The 19682-nt window shown below is 43.1% G+C and overlaps 3 protein-coding genes and 1 non-coding gene across 6 annotated transcripts; all 4 read right to left on the bottom strand.

The window, feature by feature from the left end:
• Positions 1-339: 339 nt before the first annotated feature.
• Positions 340-2458, bottom strand: LOC4335678 (11-beta-hydroxysteroid dehydrogenase 1A). Its single transcript, XM_015779516.3, has 5 exons — positions 1905-2458; positions 1703-1788; positions 1205-1336; positions 927-1091; positions 340-824 (listed from the first exon to the last, which is right to left on the bottom strand). Exons 1-5 carry the CDS (start codon positions 2335-2337, stop codon positions 534-536), a joined length of 1107 nt encoding a protein of 368 aa, XP_015635002.1. The 5' UTR covers positions 2338-2458; the 3' UTR covers positions 340-533.
• Positions 2459-3656: 1198 nt separating this feature from the next.
• LOC4335677 (probable metal-nicotianamine transporter YSL5) lies at positions 3657-8322 on the bottom strand. Of its 2 annotated transcripts, none has more exons than XM_066309151.1 (7): positions 7815-8322; positions 7394-7566; positions 7069-7166; positions 6270-6407; positions 5527-5716; positions 5119-5251; positions 3657-4981 (listed from the first exon to the last, which is right to left on the bottom strand). In XM_066309151.1, exons 1-7 carry the CDS (start codon positions 8296-8298, stop codon positions 3984-3986), a joined length of 2214 nt encoding a protein of 737 aa, XP_066165248.1. In that variant the 5' UTR covers positions 8299-8322; the 3' UTR covers positions 3657-3983.
• A 1864-nt stretch (positions 8323-10186) lies between these two features.
• LOC4335676 (probable metal-nicotianamine transporter YSL6) lies at positions 10187-14762 on the bottom strand. 2 transcript variants are annotated; one of them, NM_001419260.1, is made up of 7 exons: positions 14221-14762; positions 13364-13536; positions 13128-13225; positions 12318-12455; positions 11970-12159; positions 11418-11550; positions 10187-11330 (listed from the first exon to the last, which is right to left on the bottom strand). In NM_001419260.1, the coding sequence occupies exons 1-7, from the start codon at positions 14588-14590 to the stop codon at positions 10396-10398; spliced, it is 2037 nt and encodes a 678-aa protein (NP_001406189.1). In that variant the 5' UTR covers positions 14591-14762; the 3' UTR covers positions 10187-10395. The 2 variants fall into 2 exon arrangements, with proteins under 2 accessions (NP_001406189.1, NP_001389280.1); NM_001402351.1 differs by having other exon boundaries at positions 10199-11330.
• Positions 14763-18136: 3374 nt separating this feature from the next.
• LOC112938844 (U6 spliceosomal RNA) lies at positions 18137-18239 on the bottom strand. Its single transcript, XR_003242164.1, has one exon. It is a non-coding gene; the product is annotated as a U6 spliceosomal RNA (small nuclear RNA).
• Between the last annotated feature and the right edge of the window lie 1443 nt (positions 18240-19682).

Genomic DNA, 19682 nt, shown 5'->3' with positions numbered 1-19682 from the left:
TTTTCCACCCCTAGACATATCATACATGTTATTGGGCCAGTGATATATTCGGTTTTTTCGGTTAATTCGATCTCGGTTAGTTTTTGTCATGTTATTGGGCCAGTGATATATTCGGTTTTTTCGGTTAATTCGATCTCGGTTAGTTTTTGTCTCGGTCATTTTGGTTCGGTATTTTTCTGCTCACCTCTAATCCCGCTGTAGTAAGCTGTAAATTTCGTACTTGAATTTATTACTCGAACCAAGAAATTTCATGGATATTTTGGAGCGAACGAGCTAATTCAATTGATAGTCCTGTAAAATTTCTGTCTGCTGGAACAGCGTGCTTTAATCGAGGCAAGATTTTAGATATAGAAGAAAATATAGAATATATATGACTGATTTAAGCTGATTTAATAAGGTACAAATATTTCACACATTGGAAATGATCGATCACCACAAGCACGTACATTTTCCCAAACTTTTATTCCCCATTTTTTCTTTCTCAACACAAAGCTTGCAACAGCAAAAGAAGCCGCGCGCCTTCACATCGTCATCTACTCCACTTTGATCTCCGAGCTGCGCAGCGACGGCGGCTGCAGCACGGCCTTGGCGCCGGTGGCCTCCAGCGCCGCCCTCGCCCTCCCTCCGCCGCCGGCGGCGGAGCTCCGCCGGTGGTAGAACACGCGCTGGCACGCGTCCGCCACCTCGGGCGCCATCGTCCGCCACAGGAACAGCGCCCCGTACCACGCCGGCGAGGTGACCCGCCGCCGCCCGCGCGCCACCGCGTCCACGATCGCCTCCGCGCACCGCTCGCCGCGCTCCACCGGGAACACCCCCACCTGAGCCTGCACAGCCAAAAGCACAAATTAAAGACATACACGATTAATTACCTGAAATATTCAGATTAGCGATGGGTTTAATTTAACTGTAAACCTCTTGTTACTCACATCCCTGGTGTCCTGGTCGACTTCCATTGCGCCATGGCTGGACAGGTGCTTCCCCTTGGTCATCTCCGAGTCCACCCACCCCGGCGTCGCCACCGTCACGCCGACCTCGCCGTGGAGCTCCATCCGCAGCGTCTCGGCGAAGTTGTGCACCGCGGCCTTGCTAGCCTGAAACACAACAGTATCTAACTATCTATATATATACTCCAGTAATGTGTTCATGATGATTCCAATCCCAGTAGAGATAAAAGAGTTGGGAGTAAAAAATGTACGATTAATACATTGTAGAAACTCATCCTTGGCATGGCGAGCACAGCCGATGCCGAGGAGTTGACGAAGATCTTCCCGCGGCTCGCCTTGAGATGGGGGAGAGCGGCGTGCGTCGGGTGAACCGTACCCCAGAAGTTCACATCCTGCAGCAATTGAACAAGGTAGTTCAGATTAATTCAGAGTTCTGACAAAACTCAATTCATCCTTTGTTTGTCACATGGATTACTGAACATATATACTGATGGTAATTTTTCACGAACTCAGTAAAATGATTGCACATCAATATATTAGATATACTGATGGTAATGCATGTATCATGGTGGTTCAAATGGTGAGAGAAGTGATTGTTAATCAATTACATGTTAAATTTTCTTACTGAAACTGTACTGTGTTTCATTAACATCATCAAATTCTTCGATCCGTTGACTCACTTGACTGTGAGTTGAATCAAGAAAGAAGAAAAAGACAGGAGTATGAAATAGTAGTAGTAGAGGAAAATGCAGTAGTACCAAGACTTGTTTGAAATTAGCAACATCTGGCACCTCCTCAAACCAGCACACGTTGGCCAAGCCAGCATTGTTCACAAGATGATCCACTGCACGAATGCGAAAAGAGATAAATTCAGACTCTAAAATTCAGGCAAACATGCAGGTCCGTCAATACAGTCTCTGCAAAATTCAGGCAAAAACGCATGCAAAGAATGACACTTACGGCGGCCGAAGTGTTCGACGGTGGCCTGGACGAAGCGCCGGCAGTCGTCGGGCCTCGCGACGTCGCCGGGGACGGCGAGCACGTCGGGCGAGCCGAGCGCCCTCGCCCTCGCCGCCACCTCCCCCAGGCTCGCCTCCCTCCTCGCCACCAGCGCCAGCCGCGCGCCCCTCCGCGCGTACCGGTACGCGACCTGCTCGCCGATCCCCGACGAGGCGCCCGTGACGAGGACGACCTTGCCGGCGACGTCCTCCGGCGACGCGGCGGCTAGCGCCGAGGAGGCGAGCCTGTAGGCGAGGTAGGGCGGCACGAAGACGGCGAGGAGGAGCAGCGAGCGGCGCGCCGCCCAGTCCATGAAGGCGTTGACGAGGTCCGTCGCCGGCGTCTCGCTCCGCAGCAGGGTGTACCCCACCTTCAGCATGCTCAGCGTCTCCATGGCGGTCGATCGATCTCGGCAGCTGCCTGCCTCCTCCGATCTCCTCTTCTTCCTCGTCGTCGTACGTCGACGTCGTATGTATGCTGAATTGCTGATCTGAGCTCTGCACTGTGCAGCTCGTGTGTGCGCGAGGTGAGGCCGTGAGGGAGAGAAGCCTAGCGCCGCTGCATGAGAATGCACCACGTGTCCTGCCGTTGCGACACGTCACGGGTGGCTGGACACGTGGCGCGGTGTCCAAAGGCGAGCAGGGGGGTAGCCGTGAGCCTTCTACACAAAACACAACAGGTTGCTCTGCCTCGCTGGGCCATCACAATTTTTCATTTTGAAAGAAGGGTAAAAGTTTTGTCACTTTTATATTGACTAGAAAAAATATTCGTGCGTTGTAATAGATGAATACTATTTTAATCTTATTATTATTATACGTTTTAGTTGGGATAAAATTTATTGTGAGAATTCGCTTTTTTAAAAAAAAAATCATGAGCTGCAATGAGAAGTCCAACTTTCATATCAAATTAGTATGCAAGTTATTTTTAAAGAAATTTCTTATACGACTTCTTTTTTATTTCCAAAAGCAAACAAACTTAAAATCCGACTCATACACATATCTATATTTCCAAAAGCGAACGAACTTAAAAACTGGCTAAAATACAAATAACGTACCAAAATACCGACAAAAACATCTTAAATTTTTATAATGGTAAAGATAAAGATAAAGAAGGAGTAAAAACTGGACACAAACAAAAGTCACAAAGTATTTGCAAAGTCCAGGAAAGGAGCCGACCCGCAAAAGAAGTGTTTAAGACGCCTACTCTCCTGTTGGGATGATCTTTGTGAGCTTTGCAGCTCCCGCCGCGATCCAGGTTCGCGCCTCCTCTTTAATTTTGGCGATGATGATAGCGGGCATGGAAGCTCGCTGTCTGAAGATACAGGCATTTCTCTCGCACCAGAGTTCCTAGGCCATTAAGATGAACAACGACTTGAGGGTCTTTCTAGGGCAGCTGGCCGAGTGTGAGATTATGTGCCACCAATCTTCAACCATTGCGCAATCTCCCATTCCTGTAGACGCATATCGATCCCTGTCCAGTTTTGCATTTGGGCTGGGCCATCACATTGATCATGTGGTCAGTTCGGGCAGCAAACCGAGGAACTAATAATCTAATCTAAGATTATGATATGAGAAGATTAAAAATATCCTCCGCGATATAAATAGTAATAATAAATTAAAAGATCCATCGTGCGTTCTAAAATAGTAGCAATTTTTAATTATGTATCTTTGTATTTCGAAATGAGGTGGAGGTAGTAAGGAGAGAATTTACCAATTTTGTATCAATTGATTATGAACTCAATTAAAGAGGATTAAACTGGATTTCATTGTTTCCAAATGTTAAAAAACATTTGGATGAGCAAAAATCCCTCCTTCCAAAAAAAAATAATTACCGGCTCCCCCCCCCCCAACACAACAAAAAAAAACAAAATTCTGTTCATCGTGGACAACGGCTCTAAATTCCAATGTCCCATTTTCTACACAATTGTACACAGAAGTAGAAAATATACACAACACAAATCTACTTTGTATGAATGCATTTACAGAGGCTCAGCTTCAATCATATAACCGCATGAAAACTCCAAAGTTTTGATCCATCGTCTCATACAGAAGCTGAAGATGGCCTGAAGGACATGCAGATCGGTGGATCAACTCCCAGGATGGACAGAACAGCAGAAGGAATGCTCCAGACCCCATCTCCACAGATCAAGCCGGACGCAACTGCCACCGCATAGTCATCAGCCTCTCTCCGGTCTATCTTCTGCCAGGCGAACAGGATCAATGTCCCTATGAACATGTCCACGCCGAAATACGCGCCAATGTAGAATGGCACGGCCATCGCCATCGGAATGGGGATGAACCTGGAGACATGGTTTGGTACAACATCCTTCATGAGGTTGATGATCAGTGCTGCCAAGAAGAACACACAGCAGATCTCAAGGCAGTGCCTTGGCAGCGCCGCAAAGCCTTCGATGCCGATGATGGCCATCTCCCTGAAGATGATGGCAAATGGGGCCTTGTACTCGCCGTCAGGGTCACCGATGTCAAACGCTGTCCAGAAGAGCCAGAGTGTGAGTGGAGCGATTATGCACCCGAGGGCGACACCGATCATCTGGGAAATGAACATCGATCGAGGCGAGGAGAGGGTGAGATAGCCGCTCTTGAAGTCCTGCATGAGATCCGCTGTGGAGCAGACGATTGACATGATTACACCACATGCTGCAAGGCCAGCAATGACACCACCATCACTGCCAACAAGCGAGGCAAACACGAAGAGGGCAATCTTGCCATATGTGGGTGCAAGGTTCAAGTTTGTGAGGCCCATCCCGTAAGAGTTGCAGAAGGCAATGGCAGGAGCAAGGAAGTAGCAGACAAGGACAAGGTACCACTTCAGTTGGGGAAATATGATGGGTACAGCCACGGTAGATATTGCTGCAAGAACAATGTAACCAGAAACAGCAAGCCAAGTAGGTATGCTGTCTTTAAGGAATATCTCAGTTTGACGTTTCTCGTCCAATAATTGTCTGGAACTGTCATCATCTGAAAAATACCAACAAACATTTTCAGTGCTCAAAATTAGGACAAATGAGAGATGATATTCTGCAAGCAAATAAGTGCATAGTTAAAGCCAAAAACAGTAAAACTCCAAGAATTAGTCTGAATTAGTGAAGAAAAATGCCAAGATATTGTAGAACAGATAAACATAGGCCAAAAATGTCATGAGCTATTCATGCTACCTTGAAGTAGAGCTTGAACAGGTAGGTCATGTTCTTTTGATCGTGCATTACATATTTCCTTTGCAATAATAAGGAATACTTTTACCAAGTTGTAGAGGCCATCACCAAGTATGACAGAAATTGCTATGAAAACCTGTGGGGATATAATACAATTATGAGAAGATCATGCATTATCATTTACATAAAATTTTATTTTACAAAATTGTTAAATATATTAAAGAAAAACAAATTCCCTGAGACCATATTACTTCAGTGGTACTGAGTACTAACAGTAGGAATGTTGGTTGCCAAGAGAATCTCTTCAAAGAGGTCCAATGAAAGATTTTTAAATTTCAAAAATAGTTGCTCAAAATTGGACCCAGCGAGGACCATCATCAATTTAATGGATACGAGGATAAATATATGTACCTTGTACCCATATAGGCCTCTGAAGTCAGTGTTACTAAGGTTATCTGGGTACCAATCACCAGCTTGCTTAGCGATAAATGGCCAAAGAAAACCCCAAGATATGACTGACCCAAGAAAAACTGAGCAGTTGACAATATGGGGGGAAATAAGACCATACCCAACATAACTAGGATTAAAGTTGAAATAAAACCTGCCAGCATATGAGAAAGAGAACTTCAGGCAAATAAGACATTCTCAAGTTGGTTGGCACATGTGATATTCTGAATATGATCATACATTACATATTATAACTTACAATGAGTACATGCTGCTACTGGAAAATGTGGATGACTATTGCAAAATGACTTGTACTTTGTACCAGTAAGCTACAAAAGATATAAATATATCATATGGCATACGATAGTCATTGACTCATTGGTAATGCACCTTCTGTTCTTAATAAATTGAATGGTCAATTAATGGTGATAGGAATTATTCAATTGTTGTTCTGAGAATGGTTTAAAATGAATTAGTCCATCCGAGTTTGTACATATTATCTAAAAGAGTAAGTCTTGTGATCGCAGATAGTCCCTGGTGATAAAAAAGGTGAGATTACAAATAAATGGTAGATATAACATCTAGAAAGATGAAATACATCCCACAATCATCCATAGCTTATTGCCACTAATCAAAGCACTGAGGACAGTCACATTGATAAATTTGTGGAGAAGGATACAGAAAAGAAAAGAATATTGAGAACATACGTGTTCTTAAAAGCTTCAATTCCAAACGATGGGAAATTGTCGAAACCACAAGAATCACCAACTCCACTGAAGAACCACTTAAAGAAGCTCCAGCCAAAACTAAGACTCATGTACTTGACTAGACAATGAACTTTTCTTCTGCAAAACAACAGAATAACAGAAGGTGTAAAATAGGAAAAATGGCTGCAGAACCAATTAAACTGCAACATTTCATACAACAAACATGCACCGAAATTCTTTGAGTACAAATAAAAATTGCATTTTGTGTAATATACTTTGTTTTATCACTTGTCTTGTGTTAAAAAAAAAAATCAGACTCAAACCTTAGGCTCTCATCGTGTACATATTTAATTCAAGCAATTCAAATGTACGCTTATAAGTACTGCTTGGCCCCAAAATTGATTTGACAGTAGGATCACTAAGTTAGATATGAGGAATTTCTATAGACTATAGAACATCTTTGCATTTGGTTTCTGTGCGTATATTCTTTTGGCACCAAGTGCATAGGACTGAGAACAGATCCAGCAAGAACAACACTACAACAGTGTGCAGAGATGAAGTATTTCCAAGTAAGCATGGATACAAGTTTGCATGATTTTGTGCCAATCACTAGGTTGGTAGATTTAGAAATCATGCCTCATGAATGGCATGGCATGTCATATGTATTTACTTGACTAGTTGTCCAATGTAGAAGAGTAAGTTCTTGACTCCTGCCTCAGCATGAAAAAACTTGCAAAACTGAAGTGTAAAAGATATGATGTCATATTCTAAAATCTTTCTTGAGTACCCATTGCCTTACCCTGCAAGATCGGCTTCTGTTTTTCCATGCAAGCTATTAATCATTAGAGCTGTTGCAGTCCCACCAGGGAATGCGAGCTTATAATCAATTACCATTACCTGCAATAGTATACAGAACATCTTGATTAATAAGAACTAGAACTGCACGCACTATGCAGCTAAGGCCTAAGAGGTAAAAGTTCTATGTGGCATCTTGATTTATCAGCACTACGACGTACAGTGTAACGTGTATGAACTGCAATATAAGAAAATAAGCAGATTATTCAGCAGTATCATTTCCTTCTTATTTTGCAGTTCCGAGATTTCTTGACAAGAAAAAGTAATACCTTTCGCAGCATTACAATGCTAAATGGACCGATGAGAGCGATGAGGAACATGAAACCGATCATCCAACCAAGAGAAGGATCTCTTATGTCTTCCATACGATTACCTGGATAGTCTTGTCCCACAAGCTCATACGTCTTCCGGTCCATCGCAAAGATATACGAGGACGAGCACCCTAACAAGAAAGAACACAATGCTCTATAATTACTCCAGAAATGAGAAATCCACTATAAAATTGCAGCAATTAACACTAGAAAAACACTTCCAATTCATGTTAATAGCTCATAATTATCACTAAAAATGCTCTAAGCAACAAATTTAGCACCCTTTTGTCTCTGATCTGAAAATAGAGGGGGCCAAAAAAAATGATTTCTCGAAATAGCAGAATTCAACCAGAGCGGGGGAGTCCCTGTAGCCTCGTACCGCTGAAGGCGAGGCTGCCGCAGGCGATGGCGCAGGTCTGGATGACGGTGTTCTCCTGCCTGGTGAACGGCCTCCCGCGGTGGTGGCCGAGCCCTAGCACTGCGGCGGCGCCACGCCACGCCGTGGCGAGGAAGAAGGCGAGGAGGCCCGAGGCGACGTTGAGCGCCGGGATGACCCCGACGGTGAGGTTGAGGCGGTGGATGACCACGCACAGCAGCGACCCCAGGACCGCCGCGACGGCGACGCCGCGGAGGGTGAGCTGATCCCGCCACGGCGGCGGCGGCGGGGGAGGGGGAGGGGGAGAGGCGGGGTCAATCTCGCGCTCCCGTGGGTGGAGGAGGAGCGGGGAGGCGAGGGGGTCAGGGGAAGGAGGAGACGGCGCCGCCGCCGACGAGGTCTCCGGCGGCGGCATCTCCGGTGGATTTGGCGCGCGCGAGAGAGGATTTTGGTTGCTTTTTCTTCCTTCTCGTTGACGACTACCCATCTGGACTCCTGAGGTCAATTTTTCAAAATTTTCACATTCAACTTTTTTAAAATTTTAGTGTAGATGACTGTACCTCTGTTCCAAAATAAAAATAAGTTAACCTAGGCCGAGTTTAGTCGAAAATACTTAAAGATCAGTCGACCGATTCAGGGAGAGTAAATCGGTCGCTCCCCCATCCCCCATCACGTGCGCATCAGCCCATCTGGGCTCCCACCACATGTCCCATGTCCCCACCTATCACTTATTCACACACAAACAACTCCATTGCAGCAAAAACCCACATATTTTGAAAACTCTTTATTAAGAGAATTTGGTTTTTTTTGTTCTACCAAAAATATTTCATCTAGTGTATTCACAATGTTTCACTATGTATAGATCTAATATTGCAGTGAACGAAACATTCCATTGCAACAAAAAAACCCACATATTTTGGAAACCCCCTATTAAGGGAAGTTGGATTATTTTTTTGTTCCACCGAAAAATATTTCACCTAGTGTACTCACAATGTTTCACTATGTATAGATCTAATGTTGCAATGAACTAAAACATTCTTTCGTTATTTGCTGAAATATTGTTTTTATATAAGGTGAAACAACACCCGATTTAAACGAGTGAAACATTTTCGATCTACTTAGTGAAACAATTCCGATATTTTAAAAATAATTCAATAATAAGCTAATTTTTTCCGTCGGAATATATTCATGTGTAGTCTTGTTTTGAATATTTAATTGCAATGAATTTAATAGTGCAATCGGATCATGATTTGGATAAGTAATTTAAGAGAAAAATCAGTTTAAAGTAATTTTGCACGTAAATCGGGTGATGACATCATGCTAACACCAGTGCCCGATTTTACCCCCTCCCATTCGGGCGTCCGACCGGGAGTCGTCTCCGAGTTTTCCAAATTTTTTCTTCAAACTTCCAACTTTTCCATTACATCAAAACTTTCCTACACACACAAACTTCCAACTTTTCTGTCACATCGTTCCAATTTTAACCAAACTTCCAATTTTGGCGTGAACTAAACACACCCCTAGTACAAGAATGTGACACATTAGTATAAATCTGAACAGATGAAAATAAGTTTATCTATGCGGGATGTGATATATTAGTACTCACGTCCCGTATTAGATTAACTTATTCTGTGACGGAGGAAGTTTTTTTTTTTGACCAAAAATACTGCCAGGGCTTTGCCCAACAGTGTAATTTTATAGAACTCAAAAAATATTTACAAAGTTACAGAGGAAAGAAACCAAACAAAAACTATAAAGTTTATAACCAATCGGAAACAATTTGTTTTAAGGGATCCTTCATTCTGCACATATGCAGAAGAACCTCTTTCACAAAAAGTGATCTCCAAGCTTGGAAGGAGGGCTGAATATTCTATAAGATTAAGCCATTTCGTTGTTTCCAAATGTGTTATGCTGCTAAGAAGAAAACCTCCAGGAAGCCCTTTCGAGCAAACTTGAGTCTTGCTAGAGTGATCATCTGAAAGAACTCCAAATTTTGATTCCACTGAATTCCAAATTGTGACGGAGGAAGTTGATGAAATTCTTAATAGAAAAACTGCTCTCTAGCAAAGATGAATGGCGATTAAGGTTAAACCAATTTCTTATTAGAAACAATTTAGAAATCCTCTATTGGCATCTTTTAAGGGCTCCTTTCAAATACAGGATTTAGTCAAAATCCTTAAAAAATCCAGCAAAATTCATCTATTGCCAACAAGGCTTTATGATAATACAAAATGTCTGCAGCAGCTGACTTTTTAATCTCACGTCTCCAGCTAACATGAGACGATAAGTCGTAGTTTTATATTTTTGCAGAACAGAAAGAATTTTCAAGCCAAAAGCATCTCCCAGCAGCAGACCATTTTAGGTGGAGCCACTTTAATAAGCAAATTAACGAATCAACAAATCAGTATGGATATTCTGGTATTTGGTTCAGTAATGAACATATCATAAACAGAGAAATATATTAACAGAAAGAACAAAGTTACTGCACTTTTGCGCAGTCTAATTTACAACAGAGAGAAATATATACATGTGAAAATTCTTTTCTATTTTGGCATCCAAATAAACAACGGATTTTGCGCTATTTTCAGCTGGTAAGGGATGGCTTGAAGTACATGCACATTGGTGGGTCAATCCTCATGATGGACAATATCGCAGATGGAACACTCCAGATCCCATCACCGCAGATCAAACCAGATGCAATCGCGCCTGCAAAGTCCTCAGATTCCTTGCGGTTCACCCTCTCCCAGACAAACAGGATAACCGTCCCAACGAACATGTCGATCGCAAAGTACGCCCCAATGTAGAATGGGACAGCCATAGCCATCGGGAGCGGGATGAACTTGGAGACGCTCTTCGGAGTGACGTCCCGCAGGAGGTTGATCAAAATAGCTGCGACAAAGAAGACCGAGCAGATCGCCAGGCAATGTTGGGGCAGCGCTGAGAATCCTTCGACACCCAGGATTGACATCTCACGGTAGATGACGGCATATGGAGCCTTGAACATGCCATCAGGATTGCCGATATCGAAAGCAGTCCAGTAGAGCCAAAAGGTCAGAGGGGCGATGATGCAGCCAAGGGTGGTCCCAATCAACTGTGACACAAACATGGACCTTGGTGAAGAGAGGGTCAGGTAACCAGTCCTGAAGTCCTGCATGAGATCGGCAGCGGTGGATACGATGGACATCATAACACCGCAAGCTGCTAGGCCAGCAATCACGCCACCGCTTCGGCCAACCAAGGAGGCAAAAATAAAAAGGCCAATCTTTCCATACGTGGACGCAAGGTTCCAGTCTGTGAGGCCACAGCCGTATGAGTTGCAGAAGGCGAGCAGGGGAGCTACAACATAGGCACACAGGACAAGGTACCACTTGACCTGCGGGAAGATCATTGGCACAGTTGCTGTTGAGATTGCTGCAAGGCCAACATAACCTGATCCTGCTAACCATGATGGAATTCTGTCTTTTAGAAACGTGTCATTCCGAAGCTTTTCTTCAGCTGATAATTTAGAGCCTTCATCATCTGAAAGAATGAAATAAAAGAAAAATCAGATTAATGGTACGTCATTTGTTGGTAGATGTGCACCATACAGTAAGAATATTGCCTTACCATCATGAACCCGCACAAGGGGAAGTCTTCCTTGCTTCGACCGTGCATTCATTACTTCCTTGATAGTAGCATAGATGATCTTGATGAGGTTATAAAGACCATCACCAAGTATCACAGATACAGATATAAAAACCTGGAAAGCAGGAACAGAATTAGCAGTTGCTGAGCAAGAAGATGCAAGGACTGATACAGTATGTGAACCCAAAGAACAGTTTTTCAAAGCTCGGTGTACCATCTGTATGTTATTCAGTATGGACATTTTTTTCCCAATAACTCCAATCTTTGCCCGTATTTAACAAAATTGCCGATCACTATGTCCACCCATAAATGCAATTCTCATGTTCACAACAGTAGCTTCCAGTTGTTCAGATTTAGTGGGTTTGTTAAGCATGGAGAGGTAAAAGGTGATTTTCGTTTATGGGATTTTTTATAGACAATTTCATTCTAAATCTCAAGAGAAAGGACGGTTTGATGGATTGTCAAGATGCACAGATGATTGTCGATGAATAAAATACATGACATGAAAAAGGTGAATAGCTTATGTCAAAATACCTTGTATCCGTATAGCCCTTTGAAATCATTGCTTCCTAGGTTAGCTGGATACCAGTCCCCAGCTTTTGTAGATATATATGGCCAGAGGAAACCCCAAGATATGATTGCTCCAAGAAGTGTAGAGCAGTTAACAATATGTGGGCATATAAGACCACATCCAATATAGGTTGGACTGAAATCAAAATAAAACCTACAAAAGTGGAAACAGGTAAGTTTTCTGTATGTAAAATGCATAGTACCAGTTGAAGAGACAAGCTGTTTCATTTGACGATACGAAATATACTAAGTTACTACAGCCACCACTTGTGAATTTATGAAAAATAGCAAAACATAGAACTGAAAACTTACGTGTTCTTAAATGCTGCAAGTCCCAGAGATGGGAAATTGTCAAAACCACAAGAATCCCCAACGCCGCTGAAGAACCACTTGAAGCAGTTCCAGAAAAAACTAATGCTCAAATACTTTCCGAGACAGCTAACTTGCTTTCTGCAACCATAGAGAAGCAGTTTGGTTAAAACTTACAAATTGCAGCAACTGAAAATTCTATTATCAACTAGTGGGGATGAACTTTATTTAAGATCTTCAGGTCCAAAGAGTATGCTTTATTTACAAATTTATTGCAGAAGGAAGTAACTGGCAGATAATAAGTAGATAAACATATAAACCCTTGTGATTAACACTTGCTAATTCATCGCATAATCATATTGACACAAAAATTCAGTATAGATGGAAAAGGTACCTATTGGACAGAAGCTTTTTTTTTGTTACACGGGAAGTTATTGACGTTTATACATATAAAGAAGATCAATTAGATTTAAATGGCTATCACAGAATTGAAAGATGGCCAGCTGATGGTTCGGAGATGCCACTAAAAATAGATAATCGATGGTAAAAGATGGGCTGTCTTTTATAAACAGTACAAGCACATAGCAATCATTCTTTTTATTATTCAGTGTTACCATATTGACATCCTAAAGCCATCAATACAGTCATGACAAGGTGAGGAATCCTTTATAATATGTTATAGACATAGTAAAAAAATTACAAATTGAACAAATGAGAGTGCCTGCACTGCACTGCACGTCTAATATCTTCATGTGCATATGCATCACATCTATACTGTACAAAATTTAAGAACAATGCTTATCTATATCTTACTCTGCAAGCTCTGCTCCACTGGTAGTGTGGAAGCTATTTATCAACATAGCTGTCGCAGTTCCACTGGGATAGGTCAACTTGTAATCAATCACCATTACCTAACAAGCACCAAAACAGACTTTAGTTATAGCATTAATTAGACAAAGAACTGTCCAAGTTACTCTAGTACATTAAAAAGAACATCTATTTAGATAAACATAATGGATGATGTGTGATTCCAAGATATAAATGAATACCTTGCGCAGTGCAACAAGACTAAATAGTCCAAGGAAGCTAACAACAAACATGAACCCGATCATCCAACCCAATGAAGGATTCATAACATCGATCGCCCTGTTACCAGGATAATCTGGCCCAATAAGTTCGTATGTTTTCTGATCCATTGCAAGCATATATGACCCAAAACCCCCTGCATCAACATAGAAATAGCAATGATAATCTGAACTCAACATGAAAGGATCAACTATAGTGGCCAATACTGCAGTGAAGCACCAATGTCAGAAATTTATGGTGCGAAACTTAGAATTTCCCTCTGAATATATACCACCCACACAAATGAATCACAACTTGATCCCCGAGAATAACATTCATAAACTGGTAAAGTGAAACAAAAATACTATGCCTTGTCATGTTATATCACTATTTGATGACTCGATGTACTCTAATCACGCTAACAGGTTATAGCAGAAGAAAATCCATGAAGCAGAACACATATTAATACTAGTAACATTTTGGTCCCTCAAACAGTCAAAACTAAAACATGATGAGAAGCGAAGTCCGACCTTTATAGAACCTCTAAAACTCTAGCACCCAAATTCAACACACAAACGTCATAATCCCACATAATACTAATCAGTACTACTAACTAAAATCAAAAGGGGAAGTACTACTAATCAGTAGTACTAATCAGTAATACTAATCATGTTCATCGAATTCTAGAACTAACTAAAAAATAAAAGGGGAGCATCTCGTTTCTCCAACCACGGCACGACAGCTTGGACGGTCAAAAGTGAGACCCAGAATCGCATCTCCTCCACCTAGTAGACAAGCAAAGCCCAAGATTCCCCTCTCCCTCTCCCGCGCACGCACATACCGCTGAAGGCGAGGCCGTAGCAGGCGACGACGCAGGTCTGGATGACGGTGTTCTCCTGCTTGGTGAAGGGCGCGATGACGAACCCTAGCCTCCCGAGCACCGCCGTCCACGACCGCACCAGGAAGTACCCGAGCAGCCCCGCAGAGACGTTGAGCGACGGGATCACCCCCACCGTGAGGTTCAGCTTGTGCGTGATGAGGCAGAACAGCACGCCCAGCACCGCGCTCACCACGATCCCCCGCACCGTCACCTGCTCCCTCCACGCCGGCACCCTCTCCACCCCCGCCGCCGCGGCGCTGTCACCGCCGCCGCCGGCGGCGGCGGCGAGGAGCGGGCCGGTGATCTCCGCATCGTCCGCCACCGAGCCCATCGGCAATGCCTCTCCTCCTCTCCCAACCTACTCCTCCTCCTCTGCTTCTTCTCCTCCTCGAATTAAATTAAATATAAGAGGAAAAAAAAAAGAAAAATCTCTTGGTTCTTCGCGTGTGGTGGGAGGTAGACGACGACGAGGCGGCGAGGGGGTGAGGTTTTATTAATACAGCAATTTTTTTATACTAATAATAATAATAATAATATAATCTGAAGTGGCTTCGGATACTAGCGCCGTAAATACACAGAGCTCTCTTCTACCCTAGAGTGCATGACGTGCGGGGCCCGGAGCCCGCGAGCTTCGTGGGCTGTCCTGTGGGCCCACCTGTCAGTGTATTGGGCTGGACGAAGGGTCGCGTGAGGTTCGTTGGAAGTTGGAACATCCGGAGGACGACGTGGACTCTGATTATACCTGGACCCACCTGTCAGCCTGTCGCACTCCGGGTAGAGGGGGAGGGAGTGGGCGATGCGGCGAGATTCGTGCCACGCGCCCGGTGGGGTGGGGCCAAGTGGTCAGTGAGAGAGGTGGAAGAGCGGGTAAGGTGGTTGGTTGTTTCTTTTCTCGACCGGTGGGCCCGGGCATTGGTTTGGTGGTGGCGTGACGATAGGGACTTGTCAAGGCGTACGCTTTCTCCCCGCCTTCCCTTCGCTCTCACCGTTTTGGACTTGTATATCCTTATTCCATCTCTCTCTCGCTGTCAGGTGGGCCCAGATACGAGTCTGACACGTAGAGGATGCCATGCACTACTACGTGTTAGGCGTATGCACGGTTTACGGTTATCCATGGTCGTCGGTAACCTTGTTTTTTTTTTAAAAAAAAAGCTACGGTATATCTCACGATAACCGCGCGGTTTTCACAATAACTAAGTGGTTACTGCTATAACAGTGTTAAACCACATGTGACTCTACCTCAAACGATTTGGTAAACCGTAGACATATGTATCCACGTATAGTGTAGTTATCTGTTATCCTCTTATAAATCAAAACCGCAGCCGGCAAGCTCCTCGGCAGGTGCTGCTTATCTAGCTGGATTATCTGAGTATCATCAAAATACGTATTTGATCTTTGTAGAAAAGACGCATACGTATGTACTACGTACAGTTGTAGCTAGGTAGAGTAGCAAACAGACTAACCTGCCCAACGATATTTTTTTTTGTGTCCGTCACATCGTCACGTCGTTGTTGCCTCGATTAATATACGGTAGTAGTAGTATATATAAAGAAAGTTTATTTTGGAACAATATAAATAAAGTTTGTTAACCATTTTCTCCCTACATACGAGAAGCACAGTATGGGAATTGGGATCAGTATGACTGTATGAGCATGGACACCAGTGACGGAAAGAGGGATTTCAAAATTAAAGATACAAAATTACCGAAGTGTTGTTCTATAGAAAATACTTAAGGTGTAAAATATGAAGAGAGAAAAAACAGTACTACCTTTCATACTATATCATACGATACATTTTTTCAGAAATTACAAATAGTTACAACATGTACTATATCCCTTTGGAAAACAGATATTACTATGATCTAGTTACAAATAATTGTTTCCCTTTGCTTCTATTTCACAAAGATTTCAACTCTACCGTCTTCTACTTTTGAATTGCTGTACGGTCTAAATTCAATCACACATAACCCTTTGACATAGCTGAAACTTATGTTGCATAGGCTTTATCGGTGTCTTATTTTGCATAGGCTTTATTACTCTCTCATTCAGCTTGTGCAAAAGCACAAATGCAGAGGCTTGGTTCTCCTTTTAGAGTGTCAGGACTCAGGACCCTCATGAGGCCGTGGTGGCAGCGGGATTGAGTGTGTTTGGGGCCTTACTAGCAATGCAACCCTCAATTTGCTGCGCTTGGGCTGCCAAATAGGCTGAGGAATCTCAAAAGACATATGAAATCAGATTAGTAAAGTATGAAGACACAGATGGAGGCTACTTGATCCACAGTGGGCAAGAACATGATCGAGTCCCAAGTGACGAGCTTCTTCTGGTTGATGAACGTGCTTCTCTAGCGACTCCGAGGCATCGCCGCCGCCGCCGCCGAGCAGGCAAAGATCATCCAAGATCTCGTCGGACTCCTGTTCGACCAAGAACTGTACCACTTCTATACGACAGAGCATGAGCGCCGGGAGGGCACACGGCCCCGTAGCCGCGGCAAGCTCCGCCGTGGCCCCACCGCCGTTGGCATGGCCCTGCGCGAAGTAGTACACGCGGGAGTGTGCCGCCGGCATCCTCACCATCCCGCTCGCGGCAGGCATGCCACACAAAATCAAACCTTTTCCACCCAATCAAATGCAATCACCACAAAGACAACCAAAACTGAATCGAATCATCGAAAAGCAACAAAGGAAACGATACCTCATGGCTTCCTCCTTCGACTGGCACAGATCAAGAACCGGTGCGCGCGAGAGGAGGAAAAGGAAACCGTCGCGCGCGGGAAGGAGCGGGAGGGGTGAGGGCGCGCGCGGAGAAACGAGGCCAAAACCACTCGCACCACAGCGCGGCCACCTCGCGCTCCCCTTGCCCCACGCGACTTCATTGTTGCCGAAGAACGGGGAGCCTTCTTTAGACGCGCGTGCTTGGTTTTGGTGGGCCCAATTAATAACATGGCGTCAAAATTTCTCTCCGCGCCGACGTGGGACGGTGAGGCTGAATGCTATCTCACCGCATTGTGAAGGTCCTTAGTCGAACAGGAACGAATCTATGCTCTCGATGTGCCCCGGAGCTAGTCAATAACTAGTTTGTTTGCAGATGAAGTTATTTTTGGGTTACATATGGACACACTGTTTTTTGGCGTGCCTACGATTTTTTTTCTCAAATTTTGCTATGGTTAAAGGGCATTAAATACTAGTAATTTGTTAAGGGATATTTTTAGCCTAATTAAAAACGTATTTATATAGAAAAGATGAGAATATCCTTAGAGTCAAAAGCATCTAACCTAGCGTTGAAGTGAAGATGAAATATGATGCATGCTAGCCTTATTTGGGGCAATGCAGATCTAGTGTTGAATAATTTCTAATTTTCTCACTCAACACCCATGTTACAAGTGGTTGTATGGGCATTCTCGCATATTAATAAAGAATTTCTCTCTTTTAGTTGAACTGAGAGTGTCCTCTATCAATTACCAAGTTTTTAAGGTGTCCTCTAATTATGGCACATTTTTGCAATGTAGCAAATTATGTTTAGTATTACACTATTACTGATTGATGATGGTGCTTACTGTTTAGTGCTGGATAAACAATTATTAAAAACAAAAACAGTGAAGCATAGTAAAAAAAGCAAGGACACCCAAGCTAAAGCGCCCAACAGGAACTAGAGCGACAAGAAACAGTTTAACCAAAAATAGATATACAGGATGCAAAAGAAAAGAAAAGGTTAGATATACAGGGGCTTAACTGCAGAGGATATACAAGGACTTAACTGCAAAGGAAATCAAAATGTACAATGCAACAGGACAGGGACCAGTACGTAAGACAAAAACTAGCTCGAGGGACTCATCCGTAAGAAAAAACTACACCGCCAGGGACCAGTGCGTAAAACCTCAAAAAAATTTGGACCATTTCTCGATTTGTGCGTGTCATCCTTGCGCAGGGGCCATGCTAATCTTCTCTGTATCGTTCCAATTTTATCGGATGTCCCCGAAGGGACAACCTGAGCCTCAGCGCAGCAGCTTATAAGCAAGTGGTCGCGTCGTTGCGTGAGCGAGGTGGTACTAAACTGTTGTTTCCGCCCACGCGCTCTGCAATCCCACCGTCCCACGGGGCAAGGGCCACTTGTGGGCCGGACCTCTAGCTGGATCTCCCCACCACGGAGAAAAGTGGGCCGTGGCCTGTGGGCCCCCTCATTTCTTTCCCTTTGTATTGCTGGGCCGACTGGAGGGAATTTGGTCCATTGTACTGAGAGTCATATGCCCATTTCTTAGAAATTGTTCATTTGTCCCATATTACAAGTCCCTCTTTCTCAAAAGGTGTCATGTAAAAAATAATACGTTCCCTAATTAAAATTTTTATAGTAAAGAATATTTTTTAAATTCTGGGTTTACATGATTATTGTATCATCTCTCCGGGAAGAAAAAGAAAACGTACCTACGTAATGCTGTACATATCTCTGGAAGTACAATGTGGATAATGTGCTTTTTTCCTTTACGTGCTTAAGAATTGTTGGGAGCAACAAAAACCCCATATTCCCTCTCTGTTCAGAAGTATATGCCGTACGTTTAACCTTTCTCTCGTCATATTTTTGAAATTTTAACCATCAATAAATTCTATATACTTGGTTTAAAAAACATAAAAAGAATTAATTCGTATGCATTTATTTTTCTCGAAGTACCTTTTTTATATAATGAAAATTATTTACATCTCCGACTTCTACCAACATGCATACCGCTAATGAGTTAAGAAAAGATAGATAAAAAAAAACTTGAGGTTATGGGATAAACCCCATCACCCTATCCAAACGAAATACCGAATAGATAACACGTAGAAAAGTACTTTTCACAACCTCATAAACTCTTTTGTTTTTTTAAACACCGTAAACACACAGACGAGCTAGGAGAAATAACCTGTAGGACGGTTTAAAAATTTGTATATTATCAATTGAGCTAATATGTATTTCACACCACCTCTATTATTGTACAACTTTACTCTACCACAGTCAGATAATGAATTCGTGACGTTCTCTCTTTCTATTGTCAATTGTACATTTATGTAGATGCTGAAGCTAACATGAAAAAAAAAATGAAACTGCCATGCGTACGTGCTTCTGTTTAATTGGCCCACATCATATTGGATCTACGCCAAATATTTTCCAATCGGCAACATAATTACCAGGATTGACAACCACTCGACCTAGTACATCATCCAGATGCATAGAAAAGACTCGAGAAACAATAACCTACAGAAAAATGAAGACTCACGGGACATCCTAGCTAGAGTGATCATATATATAAGAGCAAAAATACCGCATCAGCAACGTGCATTATTGCAGGCATGCGTGACCAAATAAACACAAGCATAGCGCAACTCGCAATAATATTACAAAGAACTTTTGAAATGTACCCTCACTTTAGGGCGGGCCAGCCATCTAGATTCA

The sequence above is a fragment of the Oryza sativa genome, chromosome 4 (genome assembly GCF_034140825.1).
Source record: "Oryza sativa Japonica Group chromosome 4, ASM3414082v1".
NCBI lineage: Eukaryota > Viridiplantae > Streptophyta > Magnoliopsida > Poales > Poaceae > Oryza > Oryza sativa.
Note: the sequence above shows the minus strand (reverse complement) of the source record. Positions and strands in the feature narration are given on the sequence as shown.

Excerpts from the sequence above, each read along its gene's own strand:
- LOC4335678 (XM_015779516.3), bottom strand. The coding sequence starts at position 2,337 with ATGGAGACGCTGAGCATGCTGAAGGTGGGGTACACCCTGCTGCGGAGC. Across the intron at positions 1,337-1,702 it reads CTAATTTCAAACAAGTCTTG|GATGTGAACTTCTGGGGTAC; the intron begins GTACTACTGCAT and ends CAATTGCTGCAG. Across the intron at positions 825-926 it reads TCGACCAGGACACCAGGGAT|GCTCAGGTGGGGGTGTTCCC; the intron begins GTGAGTAACAAG and ends TTGGCTGTGCAG.
- LOC4335677 (XM_066309151.1), bottom strand. The coding sequence starts at position 8,298 with ATGGGTAGTCGTCAACGAGAAGGAAGAAAAAGCAACCAAAATCCTCTC. Across the intron at positions 6,408-7,068 it reads ACAGAAGCCGATCTTGCAGG|AAGAAAAGTTCATTGTCTAG; the intron begins GTAAGGCAATGG and ends GTTGTTTTGCAG. Across the intron at positions 5,252-5,526 it reads GAGGCCTATATGGGTACAAG|GTTTTCATAGCAATTTCTGT; the intron begins GTACATATATTT and ends ATATCCCCACAG.
- LOC4335676 (NM_001419260.1), bottom strand. The coding sequence starts at position 14,590 with ATGGGCTCGGTGGCGGACGATGCGGAGATCACCGGCCCGCTCCTCGCC. Across the intron at positions 13,226-13,363 it reads GTCTTGTTGCACTGCGCAAG|GTAATGGTGATTGATTACAA; the intron begins GTATTCATTTAT and ends GGTGCTTGTTAG. Across the intron at positions 12,456-13,127 it reads AGTGGAGCAGAGCTTGCAGA|AAAGCAAGTTAGCTGTCTCG; the intron begins GTAAGATATAGA and ends CTATGGTTGCAG.